The sequence below is a fragment of the Argentina silus genome (genome assembly GCF_951799395.1).
Source record: "Argentina silus genome assembly, chromosome: 9".
Lineage (NCBI taxonomy): Eukaryota > Metazoa > Chordata > Actinopteri > Argentiniformes > Argentinidae > Argentina > Argentina silus.
Genome location: NC_139663.1, coordinates 13,271,361 through 13,284,233, shown reverse-complemented (window position 1 = coordinate 13,284,233; position 12,873 = coordinate 13,271,361). Strand labels below are relative to the sequence as shown.

Genomic DNA, 12,873 nt, shown 5'->3' with positions numbered 1-12,873 from the left:
AGGCGGAGTCCCCAGTGCCTCCCCACAACAAACTAGAGCACTAGTTGAATTAGGAAGATTACGTCATCTGTTAAAGGGGAACGCGCTAATACACTCTGAACTCTCTACTGTACTCTAATAGGACATTTAGGCCTACATATTGCACATTGATTCTAAAATTAGATTAAGACATTCCTAATGACATGCATGGTTTTACACAATATAAGCCTAGCTTTACCAGAGCAGGAGCAACAACGTTTTCAGTGATGAGTTGCCCCAGTCAAAATATATGTTATTAATATGAAGCAATTTTGTGGTAGAAACATAATAGATACTATTGTGCAAAGTTAAATTTAGGTTTAGGTACTGTAACAAGTATGGTCTTTCTGTGGTATTCATAGTCTTATTCCGCGTTCTGCCACAAGGCGGCACTGTTTAATCGCATATGAAGGCAAGTCTCCCATGTCAGACGTGTTACCTTCACTGATCGGTTGCCTTCCACAAATGACATACGGATGAGATGGCTCGAGACTATGAGCGGTTGCTGATCTGCGCCTTTCAGTACCTGTTGCATGCCTGATGCCTGATGCGTTATACATGAGCTTCTTATTCAGTCTACACAATGTAATCAGGGGATGATTAGGAGGTCATGATGGTATGAGAGACAGGTTGGTAATTTAGCCTGAACACTGGGGTTACCACCATAACTGTATTAGCCTGAACACTGGGGTTACCACCATAACTGTATTAGCCTGAACACTGGGGTTACCACCATAACTGTATTAGCCTGGACACTGGGGTTACCACCATAACTGTATTAGCCTGGACACTGGGGTTACCACCATAACTGTATTAGCCTGGACACTGGGGTTACCACCATAACTGTATTAGCCTGGACACTGGGGTTACCACCATAACTGTATTAGCCTGGACACTGGGGTTACCACCATAACTGTATTAGCCTGGACACTGGGGTTACCACCATAACTGTATTAGCCTGGACACTGGGGTTACCACCATAACTGTATTAGCCTGGACACTGGGGTTACCACCATAACTGTATTAGCCTGGACACTGGGGTTACCACCATAACTGTATTAGCCTGAACACTGGGGTTACCACCATAACTGTATTAGCCTGGACACAGGGGTTACCACCATAACTGTATTAGCCTGGACACAGGGGTTACCACCACAACTGTATTAGCCTGGACACAGGGGTTACCACCATAACTGTATTAGCCTGGACACTGGGGTTACCACCATAACTGTATTAGCCTGGACACTGGGGTTACCACCATAACTACCACAAGAGTATTAGTGACCACAGGAAGGCAGAACCCCAATTTAGTGTCTCATCTGAGGGATGGAACCTTATAACCTAGAGTTTATTACTTAGACCAGAGGAAGGATTGCCGCCTACCGGCTCACTAACACCACTACCAGCAAGAGGTTACCGTGAACATGATGGTGGAGTATCCTTGCCAAGTTCCTCATTGAAGTCATGCAGTATAAATAAATATTGAACCGACAACAACTAGATGACCAGAGGAATTAGCAACATGAGATTGGGAGAGGTTGGGAGAAGCTGGGAGCCATGCCCCGCCCCTACACAGATCTCACAGCCTGCTCACTGCAGCTACCAGGTGGGCTTAGGGACTAGGAGGAGGAATGTAGAGTAGAGCAGCTAGCTGTCCTGCACATGTACAGCAGGGGAGGCTGGTGGAGGTAGAAATCAGAGGACGGGCTCATTGTAATGCATGGCATGGACTAAGGACCGGTACACATGTGTTTGATACCATTCCTCATTCCGTTCCATACATTTACAATGAGCCCGTCCTCCGATTTCTACTGTACAGTACTCTTGTCCTTCCCCTTATCTACCGCCAGGACTTGATCCTTATTCATCACAGGTGATGGTTTTATCATTCGATTGTTTCGGAAGAGGAAAACACAAACAGAAAGGACATTAAAATTAATATGATGGTGGAGAATTTCAAATGTAGATATTCAAGTATGCAGTATGTTGCATCTGTTGTGCACCAGTTGAATTTGCATGGTGCCAAGAGGACAGAGCCCATGTGATGTTTTGACTGGTATATCCCTAAGGGAAGGAGACAAAAAGACTAAAGAGACACACACAGGCAGACAAAGGAGAGAGAAGGACTCCACACAGACACTGAATGAAGAGAGGGAGATCTGTACTCTTGGTGAGTGATACCTCGAAATTACTCAGTATGGTTACAGTAGCTGTTTGCTTGTCTCCTATAGCCATCTTGTATAGATGTAAGGTAGATTATAGAGAATATCTTTTAGATAATTTCATTCGTTGGCTGTTTTTGAGCATTTCTTTACATTTGGATAAGATGCTGCTTTCATAGTATTTAAGGGCTTGAAGTGGAGTGAACTTATACTATCTGTACTTATCTTAGGTGCAAGTATTGATTTCACAACACTACTGTTCATATTGTAATGTGTATACTGTATGTGTATATACTATATGAATTATAGGTGCTGCTGACATACTCTGTAACGATGGCTACTGGCCCAACTGAAGTAGGAATGCATTACAATGAACCCATCCTCCGATTTCTACCTCCACCAGCCTCCCCTAGAGTGGAGTGGGCTGCCTTTACCATTAAAACAACTTCTTTGCTGTTCATCTTCAAAAATAAGGCTAACAACTGGCTCATGAGTTGTGTGCCCTCGTGAAAGATTACTCCTGCCGAGAATGATGTTTTTATTTTCTGGCTTTTACTTGCATTACTGTAATGTATTTCATTGCCAATCCTACCGAGCCAATCTACCTACCGAGGCAATCTACCTTAAAAGGATCACAATGTGAATGAGTCTTGGACTTTATTGTGATGCGCCACAGTCATATCTGTGCAATACAGTTATAAAAAGTCATATAAATGCAATTCATTTCTGGATGGCAACTACATTATGCAGGTAGCCAATAACATAAAACCTGAGGAACTGATTTACAGTATGCAGTCTACTTTTCCTGTAGAAATGTATTCCATCCATGCAGTCTAAGGTTTAAAGTTATTAGACATGTCTTGTGGATGTCAAAGAAATAACCTGTGCATATAACATTCGTCAAATGTTATTTATATCTAAATGAGATTTGATGCGGGAGGAAGACCCAGCTCAGGCATAATTGACATGTGATGCACTGAAATTACCAGGTTCAGAATGAGTCATAGCCCACGGAGTAAGAAAGAGAGATTATGTGTTACTCTCACAGTTGGCTCTCAACCTACTCCTTTCTCCCCCGTGGTTCTGATGCAACAATGCCACAAATAGAAAAACTCCATATTGTGACAACAGCATGCAAAGAAAATGCTAATTATTTAGTATTGTGATACCAGTTATGTGTGTTGGATGTGTGCTGTCATGTTTAATGCCTAATACAAATAAAATATTCTGCAGAGGGTATTTTTAGAGAGCTACAGTATAGTGTGAGTTGCTGGCCTGAGGAGCTGTCTCTCTCTCATGGTCTGAACAGTACGGGAGGAGGCAGCAGGGTCAGCTTCATGCTCTGCTGTTGGTCTGGTTTACTGGTTCACCTAGGGGGCTTCTGACATGACAACTACAGCATAAACCAACCAACCACAGCACAACAGAGGGCAACACACACACACACACACGCATATGCATGCACACACACACACACGCACACGCACACGCACACACACACACACACACACACACACACACACACACACACACACACACACACACACAGCATACATACAAAGTAAGGCACTGGTCATTCCCTGTGACCAAAATGTGCCAAATGTGTCTTTCAAAAATTTTAAAATAAATAAACGCACCTTTCAACTTCTCGAGGGCTATACTACGAAGTGAGCTAAGGGAGTTAAAGAGCTAACTTTAGCTCCATCTCGCTAAGTCCCTTTACTTGCTATTAAATCAGTCAGTGAAAGAAGGATTTTATTACAAACGATGTCTTGGCAGGGTCATTTTTTATTTTGATACATGGCAAAGTCTCTGACTCTATCTGTCCCTAGGACTGCATAGAGGAGGATGCAATCTGGCTGTGCTGGTGCAGATTCACTATTTTCATTCCATTGACGATGCTCAGGGGCTCAATCTTTAAAATCTTGGTGGTCGGCCAATCGGCAGAAATGTCACAGACGTCACATCACCACTGCCGACGTGATAAAGATCAGTTGAAAACATAAACGGATTCCACGCCATTTGGAACCAAGTCAATGTCTGGCGAATGTAATTTCCTCTGTCTCTGGCGGTATTGACCCAATGTGGTCCACCACAATCCCTCCTTGCACATCCCACATTTAAAAGAGATATGAGTGAACATAAATCAACAGTACCTTGATATATTGAAGATCATTCTTTAGCCTGGATGAAAGAAGTACACTAGATGAATTATTCTCAGCTGTATTGTAAATATGTAAATGATGGTCTGCTATCTTGGACCAAGTCTCTCTTAAAAAAGAGTTTGTATCTCAACCTGGATAAGTAACGGTTAAGTAAATAAATAAATCCATAAAACAGATTACAAGGTTGCCCCTATAGGTGTCCCTGCTCATTATATACAATGTGAAGGTTTTGTATGGGGGAGGACATTCGATAGCCTCAGCTCCAGGGGAGGCTGGTGGGGGTAGAAATCGGAGGACGGGCTCATTGTAATGCGTGGAATGGAATAAGGAATGATATCGAACACACCATTCCATGCATTACAATGAGCCCGTCCTCCAATTTCTACGTCCACCAGCCTACACTGCTCAGCTTCCAGATTTTCTCCTCCAAAGCTTGTTGAGAAGGAAGCAAGGAGAGAGGAGGTGAGGAACAGAGGAAAGACTATTGGGATGCACCCCTGGTGAGGCTTTAGAACATGTGTCTCTTCAGCTTTTACACTCTATCACTCCGGAGGCAAGATAACTCAAGGAACCACCATTACCACGGTACTGCTCACATACCGCTGTCACGACAACCGCAACAAATCCTGTTTAAAAAGCCTTTATTTCTCAACATTTTGTCAATAATGAGATCACAATGAAAGTCACCTTCCATGATATGTTGCTAGGGAACAAAACCTGAGAACCGTGACTGCTTTCAGTTGTACAGTTGTGTCATTACGGCCTGCTGTGGTATTCTCCTGCTCCTTTGTGAGAGGAGCGAGATATCCCCCCTCTAAACCAGAGGCTCACAGCAGGCTGGCCCTGATATCTCCCTTACTATGACAACCCTCTCCCTGACAGTCACATAGAGTCCCTATTGAAGTTACATGGAAGCCCAACATTGGTTACATGGTATAGATAGATCTCTCTCTCTCTCTCTCTCTCTCTGCCACCGTTCTCTCTCTCCTACCACCCCCCCCCTCTCTCTCTCCACCCCACGAAATAATGAGTTTACAAAATTAAGTAAATGTGCATACTGTTTAATGATAGAACGTTTTTAAAAAGAAAATTCTCCTTTTCGACTGCATAATATGGCTTTGAAGGGGTTACAAACAGCATTACAAAACATGACTTTATTGCTAATTAGAAGAATTCGAAAATTAGGCTTACATTTTGTTTAACTAAAATGTTCTGGTTTGTCACATGATAAGGTATGCAGAATAAAATACACTGCATTACAGACTTGCAATGGTACGGAATTGCAATTCACGTTATCACATCAGTGGAGACCGGTGGACGTAGAAATTGGAGGACGTGCTCAACGTAAAGCAGTATCATCATGTCAAACATTCCATTCCTCATTTCATTCCATGCATTACGATGAGCCCGTCCTGTGATTTCAACCTCCACAAGCCTCCACTGTATCACATTGACATACAGTATACTTCTGGAAGCTTTTGTTGCAAGCATTAACAACAGTGCAGGGTTAACAAAGTGCTTTAAGTGCATACCACTCAAGGTGTTTATGATTAGGGAAGTAACATTGTTGAACAATGTACAAAATGGAACATTTAATGTTTGTTCTTTACAGCATTTCAGATTCTATTCCATAGGTCTAGAATGCATAGATTCCCATTCCAACCGTTGCCAAGGCAATACAAACCCCTAGAGCAAACTGCACTATGGACGAAGAGTGGAGGAATCTTGCTGGGAGGTTTAGTGACTTGGCCTTTAGTTGGTCCTCTGCTAAATAAAAAGAATACGTTGCATTATGATAGGAAAACATCAAAGTGAAAGTTCACATCTGTCCATCCAGAGATTAAACTGGTAGTCTTACCATAGTTTTCCTCTGTGACACTCAATATTTTCTGTAGATCATCAAAAACCTGTAATGAGAAACATAAAAAATGCAGTCATTACCAGTTCGCAGAAGCTAGCAACATCCTCACGCTGCATAATTCACACGGCCTTCCCATTTCACTTCCTATGTTCATTTCTTCTTTGCAAGTTTCAATTATGTTTTTTATTATTATCACTATGTACATTATGAACGTTTATCCGCTAATTATATACCTCAAATGAAAATGATATACCTCAAATGAAAATTATATACCTCAAATGAAAATTATATACCTCAAATGAGCTTGAGTGTTATCATACTCAAATGATAGAATACCAATCATCCTTATTAAACCACACAATCCTTCGTTTTAGGCTCACAAACTCAGAATATGCTTATGTTCATGAGCATGCACCTTTTTGTCCAATGAAGCCATTTCTGGACATTATTTCGGACTACTTAGGGGACCTGGGCCCTTTTGGCTCAAGAGCACCCCCAGAGGCAAATCCTCCATAATGTAACTTTAAAGTCCCCAATCTCTCTTTCATCCACCAGTCCTCCCTCTCGTTCTCTCACCTGGATATTGAATTCAAACGATCTGACAGCTTCCTCCAATACAGCCTCTCTCTCTTCACTGGTCAGCTCGATGCTGTTCATCCTGCCTCTGTACAGCTGCTTGAAGCGGTTGGGGCTCGACACCCCGGGGAAGGAGAAAAACTCCAGACCCTCTCTGCCGCTCAGCCCCAATGACTTCTGGGTAATCTTCCCCAAAACCTGTCCGCCTGACAGATCACCAAGGTAACGGGTGTAGGCATGGGCCACCAGCAATTTAGGATCATCTCTGCCAATCTGTAAAGTTGAGAAGACTACGGTTATTGTTAAAGGCCTCGTTCAGTGGTAGTTTCACTTCCTCATGTGACAGTGATGCGTTCCAGAACAGAAAGACGGGTTCCAGCTAGGGAAAGCTACGTCACTGCACTCCCAGGCTGGTGGAGGTAGAATTCGATGACTGTAGAAATTGGAGGACAGGCTCATTGTAATGCATGGCATGTGCTTGATACCATTCCTCATTCCGTTCCATGCATTACAATGAGCCCGTCCTCTGATTTCTACAGTACCTCCACCAGCCTCCACTGCAGGCAAGTAGTCTCGCAAACGAAAAACGGTCATGGTTAGAGACTTTCCAAGACAGCCGGAGAATTGGATCTTGACTCAAAAACTACACATACTGTACTGTTTTATTTTGTGGGGCTAAAAACATCTTCTAGCATCATGTGTTAATTTTATTGACAAACAAAATGAACAAAGTTGACATGTCACTGGACTGGGCCTCAAGGTAGTAGGCCATCCCTGCACATTGATCTCTCATGGTTAAACAACAGTACTGTAGTCTCACAGTAGCATATATATATATATGGTATATATATATTGGTATTTGTATATATATTATCTCTTTGATAATACCTTTCGAAGTCTCTGTGCATAGCTCTGTGTTGCTGCAGGAACAATGATTCTCTTTCGCCACTCCTGTCCAAAGAAGTGCTGCAGATCTCTCTCTAGGGCCTCCAGGCGGGCCACTTCCTGGGGGAAGTATATGGGTGCGACACCTGGGTGGGAAGCGTTCCTGTCCAGTTCCTCTTCTAGAGCTTTGTAGATCTCGTAGAGTGAACACAGGAGAAGCTGCCATGGGATAGAATTCAACTTCAAAATCAACTTTATTAGGATAATCACATGCAGTTTAAATTCAAACTGAAATACATTAACAAGAACGGCAAAATAATACAATAAAAAGCAATGATTGTACAGATGAAAGTCACATTCTTGTGAGTTTGTATTGTTATCTGTACAGCGTTGGTACTGCAGAGTATCTTTGAGTGAAGCTAAGATTGGCGAAGCCTATTTACCTTGTACTGTGGAAGTGCTATCTGTCCCTTTTGATAGTTCAGCATGAGCTGGGTGTTCTCTGCCCTGACATGGCTGTCCTTGGTCGCCTCTTTGATTTGCTCTGACAAGTCACTGAGGAGACATTTGAGGACACAATGAGGACATACAGACTCAGGCATTCATGTATGAAATGTGCTATACAAATAAAGTTTGATTGATTGAATTATTGATTGATTCAGGTGAGTTACTGTACCTGCCAGGGCTCTGCATATCGTTTCTTCGTGCCGACTTCATAATCTCTGCAATTGCAAGACTGTTGAATTTATCATTATCATCTCAATAAGATGAGTAGATTTACACTTATTCATAAGCAGGTCAGTAAGAGTTAGAACTTATATGTAATTAGCTGTGCGTAACAGTCCGCAGCATTCCCTTACCTGTGACTCTTGAAAAGGATTGTGTTCAGATGGTCAACTTGAGCCGCTGCTGTGGCTTCTCTGTCCCTGTCTCTCTCTTTATGTATGGCTGCCTGTCCTAGCCTTCCGCTACTGGTCAGCTGAATCAAAGAGGATATGAAAGTGTGGAGTCATTTCCACTACGCTGAAGCTTAACATGACAGCGCAGGTTTACCAGGGAGGGAGGGAGAGAGGGAGGGAGGGGAGCTGTAACTTAACATGACAGCGCAGGTTTACCAGGAAGAGAGGGAGGGAGGGAGGGAGGGAGGGAGGGGAGCTGAAACTTAACATGACAGCGCAGGTTTAACAGAGAGGGAGGGCGGGGAGCATGAGTGAGCATGATCACTGAATATCAAAGTCATAGTAAGTCTAGGGCTGTTTTAACTGTTTTATTTGAAACATTCTAGGACATTCTAGAAGAGCATTCTAGACAGATGGAGGGCTACAGGTAAGGAGGTTATAAAATAACTGCCATGTCTTGGTTACTTACCTTAATAAATTTAGATCCCATCTGGTTGTGTTGATGAAATCAGTAACAGATACAATATGCTGACTCAAGGTTTAGTTCAAGCACAGTCCTCCCCCTTGTGTTCTGGCCATTGCACTTTATAACATTCATTTCAGGTGTTGAATGGTTGAATTGAAAATCTCATTCTCCCCATACCCCCCCCCCCCCCCTCCCTCTCTACCATCTCTCGCTCTCCTTCCTATGTCATCTCTCTCTCCCCTCCATGTCACCTCTCTCCCTCTCTCGCTCCCTCTCCCTGTCTCCCTCTCTCCCTGTCTCCCTCTCTCTCCCTCTCCATATCTGACATGCACGTCCAGATCCCTCATTTAGTTTCACTAGTGTCAGAGGCGTTTGTCATGGGGATAAAACATATAGCAGGGGACCACGCAGCCCTTACAGCCTTGGGTGTCATATTCACAAGGAATTGATTCGTCTGCTGCTGCTGCTGCTGCTGCGGCTGTTTCGTGCTCGGCTCACAGTCATAAAAGCATACAACGTGAGTGGAGAACTCCAGGTGGGGCCTGGTGGAAGAGGAGGAGGGCAGGAGGAGATGAAAGGAGAAGAAAAAAGAGTTAAGAGAAAATCTGTTTGGCAGAAATTGTCTCTAATTGGTTGGGCGTGTTGTTCTCTTTGAAGGGATTGTTTAACGTCTCCACCTACGCTGCATATGAGGGCGAGCGAGCCGGGAATCAGCAGACTCCAATTAGACCAGGTCGGCGGCAGTACCGCATCTGCATTCTCACCGCGCGGTCCGTCTACGATATGCTTTTTGGCCTGCAAATCAAACGCAGCGATGCGTCTTCTTCACAGAAAACAAAAGTACTGTAATAACACAGTCTGATCATGTTCAGCTTGCTGAGCCTCTCTTAACTGCCACAACAATCACAAGCACCTCACACATGGCTGAGTTTTGGTAAAGTATCAGTGTCTATGATAAGACAAGAACATCAACTACAAAACTAAAATGATGGCTCCTTAAAAACATACAATCAAGTCAATCGAACAATGAAGCCCAAAACGTTCAACCGTATCTCATTCTTGAAACAAGGTGTCAGAGGGTCAAGGGATTTTTAACTTCTGAACCATAGATAGCCGTGGAGGCTGGGCTCATTGTAATGCATGGAATGGTATCCAATGTTTTGAGGTTCCTCGCCATAGATTTTCTTCTCCTGTGTTTTGGGATTGAGAGGATGCCAGGAACAGAGGAAAGACTATCGAGATGCAGCCACGATTGTGTGGAGGAAAGACTATTGAGATGCAGCCACGATTGTGTGGAGGAAAGACTATTGAGATGCAGCCATGATTGTGTGGAGAAAAGACTATTGAGATGCAGCCACGATTGTGTGGAGGAAAGACTATTGAGATGCAGCCACGATTGTGTGGAGGATTTCAGAGCGAGAAGCCACTGAGGATCACAATGCGTCTCAGCTGAGTCCCCTCGATGAGTCATCTGTGTGTGCGCGCAATGCAGCGCGGGGGGCTGAGGTGAGGGGAAAGTGCTTGGGAGAGAAATTGCAAACAGCTGGTTCTCTCATAGTCGTACTGAAACAACACATCGTTCGTCGGCCTGGCATCATCATGGGCTGTTGTCATGACAGTTACACACACACACACACACACACACACACACGCACACGCGCGCACACAGATGTGGCAGAATGCTCTTTGGAATAGGTCAGATGTTAAAGATGTTAAAACCCAGGCCCCACGCATTTGTGGTGACAGTTTGTCGACACGCCTGTCATTGTTCCTGAACACCCACAGGTGTGTCTGAGCTGTGAGCAAGCAAGAAGAGAGAGAAAAACAAGACCCTAATTATAACGCTTACTTGACAATGCGAAGCATAAGGATGCTTGTGACTTAAGCAGAGACGAGAGGTTACGCCAAGCACAAGATTCAATTAAAGGAAGGCAAAATAAAATGATATTTCAATTAAGCTTTTTCCTTGAAAAGAAAAGACGTTTATCCTCGCATTAACTTCTACCTGGGTTGATGGTCTTAATAACATCAAATTAACATTACGTTAAAACATAAAAAGAAAATAAAAAAAAATGTTGGAGAACAAGTGAACATTAGAACTCTTTAATGAGACACGCACAATGTAAACCTGCTGCAAAGAAGTACAATATTTACAACCAGAAAGGTTCATACATTCAGAGCCACACAAAATAATAACAACAATATATCACAAAGCAATGACCATCACATGGCTCTTTAGTTCATAACAGTGAACGTACAGTGTCAGTTTCAGACCCGGATGCAAAATAAATATTTGAAATGGTTTGAAATATGTTTTTATTTACCTTCGGAGACCATTACTTCCATTGTGCCTGACAATTGAAATCAAGCACACCTCAAGTTTTTTCGAACATTTGAAACCATTTCAAGTAGGTGTTTTTTTTTCCCAGGTCTGGTCCGTTTACCAACCAGGTAAAGTACTGTTGTCACTCCATGTTACGACACACACTACAAAGAATTAATATACAACATTGACATTGAACTGTTCCATTGTGTAGAATGGGCTCATTGATAAATGCCAGCACGGAGAGTAGTGTTACGTTCTGTCATTGAATAAGAGGTGAACAATACATTTCGCGGCTATCAAGTCTAATGCCAGGGGGACATGGTCTGTTGGATTTCCATTATGCTCACAAGGCTGTATTTGGAACTCCCGAGTGTCATTGTTGCAGTACTTAGTCACGCTACTTTTTTTTAATTAATGTTTTTACTCCTCTACGTTTGCCACTACTGTTCAAATAAGGGCAAGTAATCACAAGCAAAAAGCATGCTCCCTTGAGTCCAATCAGCACCAAAGAAAATAAAGAAAACAAATGTGAAAGAAATATAATATTAACCGTATTTGGAAGTATACAACTTGGAAAGATGTCATTCTGCTCAGTACATTCCAGGAACCGGATAGAACTGACCACAGGGGGCCACATTAACCCATCTAGTCCAGAGGGGAGTCACAACGGGGCCAGCACTGTCTGACAGAGAGGGAGAGAGAGAGAGAGATGGGGGTAGGGGGTGGGAGAGGGAGAGAGAGAAAGACAGAGACAGAGGCAGAGACGGGGGTGGGGGTGGGAGAGAGAGAGAGAGACAGAGACAGAGGCAGAGACGGGGGTGGGGGGTGGGAGAGAGAGAGAGAGAGACAGAGAGATGAAAGCCAAGCAGTGTCGTAGCCAGCCAACAGCTAGAACCAAGTACAATGTCACTCTTGTTGTACGTTTTGGATAAAGGTGTCTGTTAAATGTCTAAAATGTAAAAAAAAGAAAGAAAGAAAAGAAAGTAAAACATACTGCAGTGACACACTTGGTGACAAAGAGAGAGTATCATGTAGTATCAGTGTAATCAGCGCCAGGGGGAATATCAAGTGTGTCAGCCCATGATGCATTCTAAATTATTACTAATTATAAATGGATAATTGCAGTTATACTGTAGTGACACACGATACTGTCTAATTACTTTAATTGAACAGGGTTCCATTAGAATTCTATCATTACTATTTGACTAAAATAATTTCCATTAATTCAACGGCCTACTCAACACCCCCCCGATGAGCCTATAAACTCAGTCACCCACAGTGACAAATCACTTTAAATACAACGAGACGTTGAATTATTTATAGACAGCTTTCCTTACATTATCTAGACATCAGCAATATATAGCTTATGCAGCGGAGGTGGGTAGAGGCAGAAATCAGAGGATGGGTTGATTGAAATGCATGAAATGGAATGAGGAACGGCTCCACCAGCCTCCCCTGAGCCTCTGTTATGGTGAAATTGTGTTTCTCTGTACCCTAACCGTAACCCTACCAATG

The 12,873-nt window shown here is 43.1% G+C and overlaps 1 protein-coding gene across 3 annotated transcripts; it reads right to left on the bottom strand.

Annotated features, from left to right (window-relative positions):
• Nucleotides 1–5,400: 5,400 nt before the first annotated feature.
• On the bottom strand, nucleotides 5,401–8,593 carry hmox1a (heme oxygenase 1a). Of its 3 annotated transcripts, none has more exons than XM_083676612.1 (7): nucleotides 8,528–8,593; nucleotides 8,344–8,389; nucleotides 8,111–8,222; nucleotides 7,671–7,886; nucleotides 6,783–7,055; nucleotides 6,204–6,252; nucleotides 5,401–6,112 (listed from the first exon to the last, which is right to left on the bottom strand). In XM_083676612.1, exons 2-7 carry the CDS (start codon nucleotides 8,382–8,384, stop codon nucleotides 5,982–5,984), a joined length of 822 nt encoding a protein of 273 aa, XP_083532738.1. In that variant the 5' UTR covers nucleotides 8,385–8,389; nucleotides 8,528–8,593; the 3' UTR covers nucleotides 5,401–5,981. The 3 variants fall into 3 exon arrangements, with proteins under 3 accessions (XP_083532738.1, XP_083532740.1, XP_083532739.1); XM_083676614.1 differs by having other exon boundaries at nucleotides 5,401–6,109; XM_083676613.1 differs by lacking the exon at nucleotides 8,528–8,593 and having other exon boundaries at nucleotides 8,344–8,447.
• Between the last annotated feature and the right edge of the window lie 4,280 nt (nucleotides 8,594–12,873).

Excerpts from the sequence above, each read along its gene's own strand:
- hmox1a (XM_083676612.1), bottom strand. The coding sequence starts at position 8,384 with ATGAAGTCGGCACGAAGAAACGATATGCAGAGCCCTGGCAG. Across the intron at positions 6,253-6,782 it reads CGTTTGAATTCAATATCCAG|GTTTTTGATGATCTACAGAA; the intron begins GTGAGAGAACGA and ends TTCTCATTACAG. Across the intron at positions 6,113-6,203 it reads TGTCACAGAGGAAAACTATG|CAGAGGACCAACTAAAGGCC; the intron begins GTAAGACTACCA and ends CTTTTTATTTAG.